The following is a 13,464-nucleotide window of genomic DNA, read 5'->3' as shown; positions in this document are numbered from 1 at the left end:
CTCCTGGGCATTGGAAAACCCCTGTATATAGGGACGCACCCCAGGTTGACAGAGGAACCTAATGACCGCTGGCATCAGGGTTTTCAAAAATGTAGCCAGATGACCTGCAGGCCTGTAGATCTCCTCACTAGCCTTGAATAGCAGGAAGTTACCCATTTGGAGCTGGGAAGAAGTCGCTGGCAGCTCTTTCTCAGATCCTCCAACTTGAGAGGACTGGGTACAACCTCTAAGGCCCAATTTTTAGTGGGTTCCCTAGTGTTTGGGCCTCCACCAGGCAAAATGCCGAGAGTCATTCTGATATATTTGATTTAAATGCTCCCACCAATTTCAGGCCAGAATTTTCCACCCACACCTGCAGGATACATGGGAACTGCACATGAAATGCAAAGGGGACGGTTTTGATAGGCTGCTCTAAAGATATTCCAATGCTTGGAAAATCCCAATTTATACTCTCCTGAAGTAGAAGTGTCCAAATGTTGCTATTAATTTTATTGGTATGGCTGACTCTTTCAAATGTGTTTTTTTGATTTTGGCATCCAGTTCGTGGAACACTTCTGCTTTTCTCATGTTTCCTATGGCATCCATTTGCATTTCGTTGCTGTAACAGGTCTCCACCCCTTTGTCCTTTACTTTGTACATGAGAAGTAGGCATATCCAGGGTGCAAAGCAATGGAAAATCAGCCATGATATATTTCCAGGCATCATGTTGACATTAGAAAGCTGCTGGTGCCATTAAGAGAATGAGCAAGAATGTGTAATCCTGGGTGAAATACAACAAGAAGATAGAAATTCCTGAAGAGTGAGACTTAATAATGTCCTGATAAATTTCAAGAATCTCAGTACCTGAAAAAGCTAGTGACTGCACTACAGAGCACAGAAAGACAGAGATTGAACCTCTAATGGAGTGAAACGCTAACAGAGTGAAGACATTCAACTGGGAATTTGGTGAGTGTGGGGATTAGGTGCAGAGGAGGAAGGAGGTGCTAAGTGATTTAAAAACCAAAGATCTATAGGCTTAGACTGAGTGGAGCAAAAAACGGGCTGCAGGAGGAATCAACGATCGAGAACACAGGCAGAAATTTAAAAGAGTGACTTCAAAGGACAGCAGGTTGGTGACTGGTTGGTGAGTAATACATTTTTTTGCATTCAAAGCGAGGGGAGTGGTTTGAACTAGGAACCTATAACTTAATAATACTTTATTAAATTAATAACAAACTAGATAAATTAATTAGTTTAAAAAGTAACTAAAAATAAACCAAGTGAATTAATTACATAAAAACTTTAATAAAATAAATAAAACAAGGTTAAATAGAGATGGCAGTGCAGGTGGTGTGCCGTAACTGCAGCATGTGGGAGTGTGTGAAGAGCAGTGTGATCCCAGGCAACCACATCTGCAGTAAGTGTCTGCAACTCGAGGAACTTCGGCTCAGAGTTGTTGAACTGGAGTCCGAGGTGCAGACATTGCAATGCATAAGGGAGGGGGAGAGTTACCTGGAGGTACAGGAGGCCATTCAAGTGGGGGGAGTGAAAAGGAATGTGGTAGTGTTAGGGGATAGTATAGTCAGGTGGATAGATACTGTCCTCTGCAGCCGCAACCGGGAATCATGAAGGCTGTGTTGCCTGTCCAGTGCCAGGGTTAAGGACATCTCCTCGTGGCTGGAGAAGAACTTGAAGCAAGAGGGAGAGGATCCAGTTGTCATGGTCCATGTAGGAACCAATGACATAGGTAGAACTAGGAAAGTGGTTCTGCTGAGGGAGCTTGAGGAGCTAGGGTCTAAATTAAAAAGCAGAGCCTCAAAGGTAATAATCTCTGGATTACTACCTAAGCCACATGCAAATTGGCAAAGGGACAAACAGATCAGGGAGTTAAATACGTGGCTGAAAGAGTGGCATGGGAAACAGGGAATTCAATTCAGGGGGCACCAGCATCAGTACTGGGGAAAGAGGGAGCTGTTACGTTTGGATGGGCTCCACTTAAACCGAGCTGGGACCAGCGTCCTGGCGAATCGAATAACTAGAGTGGTAGATAAAGCTTTAATCTAATAAGAGGGGGAAAGGTTCAGGTAAAGGTAAATTTATAAGTCTAAAGACAAAAGTTACCTTTTGGGTAAAAACAAGCAGAGTGTGTCAAGAAGGGACAGAGTTTAACAAAGGTGATAGAGCATTAGTGACTAAGGTCACATAAAAAAGTTAAAATTAAAGGTGCTATATCAGAATGCACGTAGCATTCGTAACATGATAGATGTGAAAAATTGTCCAGGTATGTCCTGTCCACAAAAAGCAGGACAAATCCAATCTGGCCAATTACTGCCCCATCAGTCTACTCTCAATCATCAGCAAAGTGATGGAAGGTGTCGTCGACAGTGCTATCAAGCAGCACTTACTCACCAATAACCTGCTCACCGATGCTCAGTTTGGGTTCCGTCAGGACCACTCAGCTCCAGACCTCATTACAGCCTTGGTCCAAACATGGACAAAAGAGCTGAATTCCAGAGGCGAGGTGAGAATAACTGCCCTTGACTTCAAGGCAGCATTTGACCGAGTGTGAAACCAAGGAGCCCCAGTAAAACTGAAGTCAGTGGCAATCAGGGGGAAAACTCTCCAGTGGCTGGAGTCATACCTAGCACAAAGGAAGATGGTAGTGGTTGTTGGAGGCCAATCATCTCAGCCCCAGGACATTGCTACAGGAGTTGCTCAGGGCAGTGTCCTAGGCCCAACCATCTTCAGCTGCTTCATCAATGACCTTCCTTCCATCATAAGGTCAGAAATGAGGATGTTCGCTGATGATTGGACAGTGTTCAGTTCCATTCGCAACCTCTCAGATAAAGAAGCAGTCCGTGCCCGCATGCAGCAAGACCTGGACAACTGCCAGGCAATGACCACCTCCAACAAGAGAGAATCTAACCACCTCCCCTTGACATTCAACGGCATTACCATTGCCGAATCCCCCACCATCAACAACCTGGGGGTCACCATTGATCAGAAACTTAACTGGACCAGCCACAAGAGCAGGTCAGAGGCTGGGTATTCTGCGGCGAGTGACTCACCTCCTGACTACCCAAAGCCTTTCCACCATCTACAAGGCACAAGTCAGGAGTGTGATGGAATACTCTCCACTTGCCTGGATGACTGCAGCTCCAACAACACTCAAGAAGCTCGACACTGTCCAGAACAAAGCAGCCCACTTGATTAGCACCCCATCCACCACCCTAAACATTCATTCCCTCCACCACCGGTGCACAGTGGCTGCAGTGTGTACCATCCACAGGATGCACTGCAGCAACTCACCAAGGCTTCTTCGACAGCACCTCCCAAACCCGCGACCTCTACCACCTAGAAGGACAAGAGCAGCAGGTACATGGGAACAACACCACCTGCACATTCCCCTCCAAGTCACACACCATCCCGACTTGGAAATATATCGCCAATCCTTTATCTTTGCTGGGTCAAAATCCTGGAACTCCCTACCTAACGGCACTGTGGGAGAACCTTCACCACACGGACTGCAACGGTTCTAGAAGGCAGCTCACCACTACCTTCTCAGGGGCAATTAGGGATGGGAAATAAATGCTGGCCTCGCCAGCGACACCCACATCCCATGAACGAATTTTAAAAAATGACTTAGTGGCTCAAATAGAGATAAATGGGTTTAATCTAGTAGCCATTACTGCGACGTGGTTGCAGGGTGGCCAAGGATGGGAACTAAATATTCCAGGGTACTTGACATTTAAGAAAGATAGGCAAAATGGAAAAGGAGAGGGGGAGGGGTCACCCTGATAATAAAGAATGAGATAAAGACAGTAACGAGAAAGGATCTTAGCTCAGAAAATCAGGACCTAGAATCAGTATGGGTGGAGCTAAGAAATAACAAGAGGTAGAAAACGCTGTTGGGAGTAGTTTATAGGCCACCTATCAGTAGTTATAGTGTTGGATAGAGTATAAATCAGAAAATTAGAGGAGCATGTAACAAGGTTAATGTAATAATCATGGATAACTTTAATCTTCATATAGACTGCGCAAACCAAATTGGCAAAACTAGTTTAGAAGACAAGTTCATGAAATGCATTTGAGACAGTTTTCTAGAACAATATATCAAGGAACCAACTAGGGAACAGGTTATTTTACATCTAGTGTTGTGTAATGAGACAGGATTAATTAGTAATCTCATAGTTAAGGATCCTCTGGGGAAGAGTGATCATAATATGATAGAATTATATATTGAGTTTGAGAGTGATGTAGTTAAGTCCAAAACTTTAAACAAAGCCAATTTATAGGTATGAGTAGTTAGTTGGCTAAGGTGGATTGCGAATTTAGTTTAAAAGACGTGATAGTAGATAAGCAATGGTGAACATTCAAAGAAATAATTCATAATTCTCAATGAATATACATTCCCTTGAGGAATAAAAATTCCACAGATAAAGTGATCCAACTGTGGCTAATTAGAGAAGTTAAGGTTTGTATTTTGATATCAAAAAGAGTAGTAAGCCTGAGGATTGGGTGTGCGGGGGAGGGGGGTTAGAAATCAGCAAAGGAAGACCAAGAAATTAATAAAGAGGGAGAAAATTGAATATGAGAGTAAACTAGCAAGAAATATTAAAAAAAGATTGTAAGAGCTTCTACAAGTATATAAAAAAGAAGAGATTAGCAAAAGTAAATGTTGGTCCCTTAGAGGCAGAGGGAGGAGAAATTATAATGGTGAATAAGGAAATGGCAGAGAAGTTAAACAAATATTTTGTATCTGTTTCTCAGTAGAAGACACAAAAAGTATACCAGAAATAGTGGGGAACCAAGGGTCTAATGAGATTGAGGAATTTAAAGTAATTAATATTAGCAAAGAGAAAGGACTGGAGAAATTAATGGGACTAAAAGCCAACAAATCCCTTGGATTTGACGGCCTACATCCTAGGGTTTTAAAAGAGGTAGATGCAGAGAAAGTGGATGAATTGGTTTTGATCTTCCAGAATTCCCTAGATTCTAGAACGGTCCCCGTGGATTGGAAGATAGCAAATGTAACCCAGCTATTTGAGAAAGGAGGGAGAGAGAAAACTGGGAACTGTAGGCCAGTTTGCTTGACATCAGTAGCAGGAAAAATACTAGAATCTATTATTAAGGACTTAGTAACAGGGCACTTAGAAAATCAGAATATGATTAGGCAGATTCAGCACGGTTTTATGAAAGGGAAATCGTGTTTGACAAATCTATTAGAGTTTTTTGAGGTTGTAACCAGAAGGGTAGATAAGAGGGACCCAGTGGATGTAGTATATTTGGATTTTTAAAAGTCATTCTATAAGGTACCACACAAGAGGTTGTTGCGATTAGGGCTCATGGGAATGGAGGTAATCTATTAGCATGGATTGAGGATTGATTAATGGACAGAAAACAGAGAGTAGGAATAAAAGGGTCATTTTAGAGTTGGCAGGTTGTAACTAGTGGGGTGCCGCAAGGATCAGTGCTTGGGCCTCAGCTGTTTACAATATATATCAATGATTTAGATGAGGGGACCAAGTTTAATGTATCCAAGTTTGCTGATGATACAAAGCTAGGTGGGAAAGTAAGCTGTGAGGAGGTTGCAAAGAGGTTGCAAAGGGGTATAGACAGGCTAGGTGGGTGGGCAAGAAGGTGGCAGATGGAATATAATGTGGGGAAATGTAAAATTATCCATATTTTTAAAGGTGAAAGACTAAGAAATATTGGTAGTCAGAGGGATTTGGGTGGCCTTGTACACGAATCACAGAGAGTTAACATGCAAGTACTGCAAGCAATTAGGAAGGCAAATGGCATGTTAGCCTTTATTGCAAGGGTGTTGGAGGATAAGAGTAAGGAGATCTTGCTGCAATTATATAGGGCTCTGGTGAAACCACACCTGGTGTACTGTGTACAGTTTTGGTCTCCTTATCTAAGGAAGGATATATTTGCCTTCGTGGGGGTGCAACAAAGGTTCACTAGGTTGATTCCTGGGATGAGAGGGTTATCCTATGAGGAGAGATTGAATAGAATGGGCCTATATTCTCTGGAGTTTAGAAGAATTCTTAGAGGGCTTGATAGGGTAGATGCTCTGAGGCTGTTTCCCTGGTTGTAAGTCTAGATCTAGGGGTTATTGTCTCTTGATAAGGGGTCAGCCATTTAGGACCGAGATGAGGAAAAATTCCTTCACTCAGAGGGTTGTGAATCTTTGGAATTCTGTACTCCAAAGGGCTGTGGATGCTCAGTCACTGAGTATATTCAAGACTGAGATCGATGAATATTTGGACACTAAGGGAATCAAGGTGTATGGGGATAGGGCGGGAAAGTGGAGTCGAGGTAGAAGATCAGCCATGATCTTAACGAATGGCAGAGCAGGTTCAAGGGGCCAAATGGCCTACTCCTACTCCTATTTCTTATGTTCTTAACCCTTACTACAGAAACCGACTAAAATCCTATACAGAGCAGCACTGAATTCCTTGGATGTTCATGGTACGTTCATGATATACCTGTCTAAAGAAATGCAAGTTGTAGAACAAGAAAGCTTTGTTGGGAGATCTCTACCAGTTGCTATTATGCCACTCAGAGAATCAAGCCTCTGTACAAATGTTCAGAGTTGATGTTCAGAAATGACAAAGCATATTGTACAGTCTTCAATGTAAAAAATCATCAAAAGACTGAGCAAGCTCTCAGGAGAGCAGCAGATCAATCTAAAACCAGACTTGAAGCCTTTCTCCACCTATTTCCCGAACAATATATCCATTCCACTATTACAGAAGGTGAAAAGAAATTGGTAGGATAGAACAATTGTAAATGATTTATTAGATGGAAACACACACAGACTGACATGTTGATATCTCGCTAGCTCTGAAACCAAAGAGGAAATTATATGAGTTTATGTGGATTTGACTTACCGAAATGCAAGTGTATGCCATAGAAAACATGTACTGAGAAAAACAGAAGTGTTCCATAAACTGGATGCCAAAATCAAAAAGACCACATTTGAAAGAGTGAGCCATACCGATAAAATTAATAGCAACATATGGATGATTCTACTTCAGAAGAGTACAAGTTGGGATTTTCCCAGCGTTGGAATATCTATTGAGAAGTCTATCATAATCGTCAAAGGGTTGGAAGGCATTGTATGCTAAATGGATGATATTCTGGCGCTTAGTGAGACTCAAGCAGAACATGATCACTGATTCAAGGCGGTCTGTGGGAAGCTCCAATGAGTTACACTGAACAACTAGTGTAAATTCTTGAAGGCCATTGTAAAGTTCTTAGGGGCTATGTTAGATTAATCAGGATTATACAAATTCTGATAAGATTCAGGCTGCAAGTGGGGAAAAGGAAAATTGCTGCACTACTCAGCCACACGTAGCATGGCCATAGATGCCAGCTGAAGATGAAAAATATGAAACAATTTTTTTTAAATTATCAGTTTTGTCCAATCCAATTGATCACTCTTGTCTTTGTCAAAGTGGCCCTCTAAACATTAGCTCTGTCCCCTGTGGCATCTTTGCAGCCAGCATTTCTAAGAAAGAAAGAAGAAGGAACTTACATTTATATAGTGTCTTTCACATCTTCAGAATGTCCCAAAGCATTTTACAGCCAATTAAATACTTTTGAAGTGTAGTCACTGTTGTAATGTAGGCAAATGTGGCAACCAATTTGTATACAGCAAGGTCCCACAAACAACAATAACAATCAGGAGTAGGAATCCTGACTAATGTTTTCCCCATCTAGCCCATGGGAGCTAAGCTAAGCTGCCTTTGTTGAGATCAGTTAACTCAACACAGACAGGGAATCAAACCTGGGATCTGTAATATTTGGTCCTCCATTAGGCAGTGACTTCCAGGCACATTTCTATTCTATTCACTTGGCCATCCAGCTAGATATATCGCTATTCACTCGATCGGTATGGTGACTGGGTGTCTAGTCACCACAAGCAAAGCACGGTTCATTAAACGCCTCACAAAGAATGGACTGGATGCCACAAATTGTGCTGGCTGAGCAGATTTTTCAGAACAGTGTACAGATTGGGCTTTAAGACCAATAGTTCAAATTTGAGCTAGGTATGCCCAAAATGGTGTTATGTACATTGGCACTGGTAGACGGGCACAGTTAGGTCTGCTTTGTAAACAAAGCAAATGGAGGTGAAGAAGAGCCCTTTCTAAATGCCTTGAAGTCTGGTGGAATTCAAATGTTTGAGAATTGATAACCAAGGTTTTCCTGGAAAAACTGATAGAATTGTTAATATTGATTCCCTAAACACCAGTAAAAGTTCCATGTAATAAAAAGGTAATTTAATTTATTCAGAGACAATAAACTAAAGGACCTAATCTAAACATCTGGAACACAAAATGTAACCTCCAAAACACCAGAAAAGATCTTGAATCCCATGGGTTATAACTTCACTGGAGACAATGCTGGACCCTTCTCCACTTCCCATTAGAGGAAGTGTCCGCAGATCTTGAATCCCATGTAATAAAGATGTAATTTATTTAATCTTTGAAAATCAGTGTCCCTGCTTCTAACTCACTGGCCCAGAAATTGCTCCCAGCAGCGAATCAACAGTGCTTGCCACTCCATAGAGCCACTAACTCACCGCAGTCTTTACTGGGTGCACTTCCTCTAATAGGAAGTGGAGAAGAGTCCAGTGTTCGCTCCAGCAAAGCTAGGACCCAGGGGAGAAGTGATAGGATAAATCTCTCCCCTTGACCAATCAGATTGCAGCATTTTTGACACACTGCGAAGAGTTTCTGCAGGCTTGGAACCTAAAATCCAGGAAGTGAAAGGTACAACATTAAAATCATTTGTAAAAATAAGTATAGACAGCGAGAAAAGAGAGGGTAAGAAATAATCAAATTAAACAAAAGAGATGGAAGGGTTCAGAAAAAAAAATTGTTTTTAATTTTTTAATATCATTAGAATAAGGAGTAATGAGATTCCATGTTTTTTAACAGTTAATTTTTAGTTGTTTGGCAGTCATTAAAACTTACCACGGTGTTAAAACTTAGTTTTGGCCTGGTATTTTTAAGCATCCCTGTTTTGTGGCGATATTAGTTACTTTCAGCTGGGCAGAAGAGCAAGTTGGCGCCAGTCTGTTGATTCCAGCCAGCGCTATCCCTTTAAAGCGAACCAGGAGTAGCAAGTTCCAGATTTCCACGTTTCACTGTGCATGTGCGAATGCTGGAATTTGCTCCTCAATTTCACCACTAACAACGGTGAGGGCTGTTGAGCTCTCCATTCTTTTTTTAAGCAATTTCTGGGCCAATGTGTAAGGAACCATTATGCAGCTCAGAGTCATGATTTTGAACTAGTTGTGGTTAAAACAGCAATGTTGAATTGTCTTAAAAAGGCAAAAAATAAACCGAGAGAAAAAAGTAAAGAAGGTTGGGAGGGATAGGCTGGCTACAGCAATTCCAGTTATAAAGCTACCATTACTGCTTCCAACCATGGAACATGAATCTAGATAACACCACCCACTATGCCTCTGCCCGGTGACTAACATTTTCCTGTGCATAGCTTACTAACACTTTTTTCTCCCATCCCCTCATGCTCAGAGTGGTTCTACAGGGACTCACGACTCTCTGGTATTTACAAGATTTACAAGAGGAAAATAGTGACATTGGGGTCAAAGGCCAGCTGTTTCCCAAGTAATGCTGCAGCCAAATGAAGACTAATTGGGATTGGGATTTAGAATGACTAAATCATACAATCATAGAAAGTTACGGCACAGGAGGAGGCAATTCGGCCCATCGTGTCTGTGCCGGCCGAAAAAGAGCTATCCAGCTTAATCCCACTTTCCAGCACTTGATTCGTAGCCCTGTAGGTTACGGCACTTCAAGTGCACATCCAAGTGCTTTTCAAATGAGTTGAGGGTTTCTGCCTCTACCACCCTTTCAGGCAGTGAGTTCCAGACCCCACAAAATTTCTCCTCAGCTCTCCTCTAATCCTCTACCAATTACTTTAAATCTATGCCCCTTGGTCACTGACCCCTCTGCTAAGGGAAATAAGTCCTCCCTATCCACTCTATCTGGTACTGTCATAATTTTATACACCTCAATTAAATCTCCCCTCAGCCTCCTTTGTTCCAAAGAAAACAACCCCACCCTATCCAATCTTTTCATAGCTAAAATTCTCCAACCCTGGCAACATCCTCGTAAATCTCCTCTGTACCCTCTCTAGTGCAGTCACATCTTTCCTGTAATGTGGTGACCAGAACAGTACGCAGTACTCTAGCTGTGGCCGAACCAATGTTTTATACAGTTCCAGCATAACCTCCCTGCTTTTATATTCTACGCCTCGGCTAATAAAGGAAAGTTTTCCGTATGCCTTTTTAACCACCTTATCTACCTGTCCTGCTACTTTCAGGGATCTGTGGACATGCACTCCAAGGTCCCTTTGTTCCTTTGCACCTCTCAGAATCCTCCCATTTATTGTGTACTCCCTTGCTTTGTTTGCCCTCCCCAAATGCATTACCTCACACTTCTCTGGATTGAATTCCATTTGCCACTTTTCTGCCCATCTGATCAGTCCATTGATATCTTCCTGCAGTCTACAGCTTTCCTCCTCACTATCAACCACACAGACAATTTTTGTATCATCTGCAAACTTCTTGATCAAGTCCCCCCACATTCAAGTCCAAATCATTAATATATACCACAAAAAACAAGGTATCTAGTACTGAGCCTAACGGGATCCCTCTGGAAACAGCCTTCCAGTCGCAAAAACACCTGTCAACCATTACCCTTTGCTTCCTGTCACTGAGCCAATTTTGGATCCAACTCACCACTTTCCCTTGGATCCCATGGGCTTTTACTTTTTTGACCAGTCTGCCACGTGGGACCTTGTCAAAAGCCTTGTTAAAATCCATGTACACTATATCAAACGCGTTATCCTCATCGGCCCACCTTGTTACCGGCTCAAAAAATTCAATCAAGTTAGTCAGACACGACCTTCCCTTAACAAATCCATGCTGACTGTCCTTGATTAACCTAAGCCTTTCTAAATGACGATTTATGCTGTCCCTCAGAATCGATCCCAATAATTTGCCCACCACCGAGGTTAGACTGACTGGCCTATAATTACTCGGTCTATCTCCTTCTCCCTTTTTAAACAATGGTACAACATTGTTTAATCTTCAGGCACCACACCTGTAGCCAGTGAGGATTGGAAAATGATGGTCAGAGCCTCCACTATTTCCTCCCATGCTTCTCTTAACAGCTTGGGATACATTTCATCCGGGCCTGGCAATTTATCTACTTTAAAAGATGCTAATCCCCTTAATACTTCCTCTCTCACCACGGTTATCCCATCCAATATTTCACATTCCTCCTTCTTAACTACAATCTCTGCAGTGTCCCCCTCTTTTGTGAAGACAGACGCAAAGTATTCATTAAGAACCATACCCACATCTTCCACCTCCACACATAGGTTACCTTTTGGGTCTCTAATAGGCCCTACTCTTTCCTCAGTTATCCTCTTGCTCTTTATGTATTTATAAAACATTTTTGTGTTTTCCTTAATTTTACTTGCCAGTATTTTTTCATGCCCTCTCTTTGCTTTCCTAATTTCCTTTTTAATTTCACCCCTGCACTTTCTATACTCCTCTAGCTTCCTGCAGTGTTGAGCTCTCGGTGTCTGACATAAGCTTCCCTTTTTTGCCTTAACTTACCCATATGCTCCTTGACATCCAGGGGCTCTAAATTTGGCAGTCCCACCCTTTTTCTTCATGGGAACATGTTTACTCTGAACCCCTTGAATCTCCCCTTTGGAATGCATCCCACTGCTCTGACATTGATTTACCTTCAAGTAGTTGTTTCCAGTCCACTTTTGCTAAATCACCTCTCAGCTTAGTAAAATTGGACTTTCCCCAATTTAGAACTTTTACTCCTGTTCTATCTTTGTCCTTTTCCATAACTATACTAAAACTAACTGAATTATGATCACTACCAGCAAATGCTCTCCCACTGATACTCCTTCTACCTGCCCAGCTTCATTCCCTAAAACTAAATCCAGAACTGCCCCCCCCGCCCCCCTCCACCACTGTTGGGCTTGCTACATACAGGCTAAAAAAGTTCTCCTAAATGCAATTTAAGAATTCTGCACCCTCTATACCTTTTGCACTGATTCTATCCCAGTTAATATTAGGGTAGTTGAAATCCTCTACTATTACTGCCCTATTGTTTTTGCACTTCTCAGAAATTTGCCTACATATTTGCTCTGATTTGATCAGCTAAATGATTGATGAATTGTTTTAGCATCTCCCTCCTCCACCTGCTGTATGTTTAATAAATTAAAAGCAATGATGTTTACTGCTGAACTAACCAGCTGTGCTCTTTTATAGGTAATGCCTTTGTGGTGAGCCTCGCCATCGCTGACCTTGTCGTAGCAATCTATCCTTATCCTCTTGTACTAATAGCAATATTCCGCAATGGATGGTTTCTTGGGTACAACCACTGTCAAATTAGTGGGTTCCTCATGGGGCTGAGTGTGATTGGCTCCATTTTTAACATCACCAGCATTGCAATCAACAGATATTGTTACATCTGTCATGGTCTCAAATATGACAAGATCTTCAGCAACAAGAGCACATCATGCTATGTGGTACTGGTCTGGGTATTGACCTGTATAGCAATCGTTCCCAATCTCTTCATGGAATCCCTTCAGTACGATCCTCGTATATATTCCTGCACCTTTGTTCAGTCAGTCAGTTCTTTCTACACAGTCATCGTAGTGGTTGTTCATTTCATTCTGCCGATCAGCATCGTCTCATATTGCTACCTACGTATCTGGATCCTTGTCATCCAGGTCAGGAGGCGGGTTAAGCCCGACAATGGATCCAAAATAAATCCTCATGACTTCAGGAACTTTCTGTCCACGTTTGCAGTGTTTGTGCTCTTCGCTGTTTGTTGGGCACCACTGAACTTCATTGGTCTGGCAGTAGCAGTTATTCCACACTTGGCTAGCATGATACCAGAGTGGCTCTTCATTGCCAGCTATTTTATGGCATATTTCAACAGCTGTCTGAATGCTATAGTATATGGTGTTTTAAACCACAATTTCCGAAGGGAATATAAACAAATAATAATGGAAATCATCAAGCTCTCTTGTTAGGATAACACGTTCCTCTGAGGTCTCCAACATGTAGCACATGCATTGGATGTTAGAAACTATCAGATATTTGAGACAAGGTTTCACTCTGCTATTTTTGAAGCATCATCTACCTTAAACGAAGGACAATTCCAAGATCTGTGTTCACTTGGGACTGATTCCATTATTGTATTGAAACAATTTTGTGCACGGCTTTGTTAGAAAGCACTTGAAAATTCAACTTTGTTATAATTCTTCCAAAAGGATATGCAACTAAAATTGTTATCCTGAATGGAGCAAGACATTTAAATGGGAGTGCAACACACTAGCACTACTAAAAGTCTGCATGCTCACTGTATTATGCATTCATCGCTAGCTATGAACATCTTGACATTATGACACTTG

General features: G+C 41.9%; 1 protein-coding gene across 1 annotated transcript in view; it reads left to right on the top strand.

Annotated features, from left to right (window-relative positions):
• Positions 1–13,083, top strand: part of mtnr1al (melatonin receptor type 1A like) — a 31,494-nt gene extending 18,411 nt beyond the window's left edge. The window contains exon 2 of the mRNA XM_067995797.1: positions 12,314–13,083. Within this exon, the coding sequence (XP_067851898.1) occupies positions 12,314–13,083 (770 nt within the window). The remainder of the gene's footprint in view (positions 1–12,313) is intronic.
• Positions 13,084–13,464: the final 381 nt, after the last annotated feature.

This window comes from Heptranchias perlo, chromosome 14, assembly GCF_035084215.1.
Source record: "Heptranchias perlo isolate sHepPer1 chromosome 14, sHepPer1.hap1, whole genome shotgun sequence".
Taxonomy (NCBI): Eukaryota; Metazoa; Chordata; class Chondrichthyes; order Hexanchiformes; family Hexanchidae; genus Heptranchias; species Heptranchias perlo.
The sequence above is the reverse complement of the archived record's forward strand: the minus strand, read 5'-3'. Positions and strand labels throughout refer to the sequence as shown.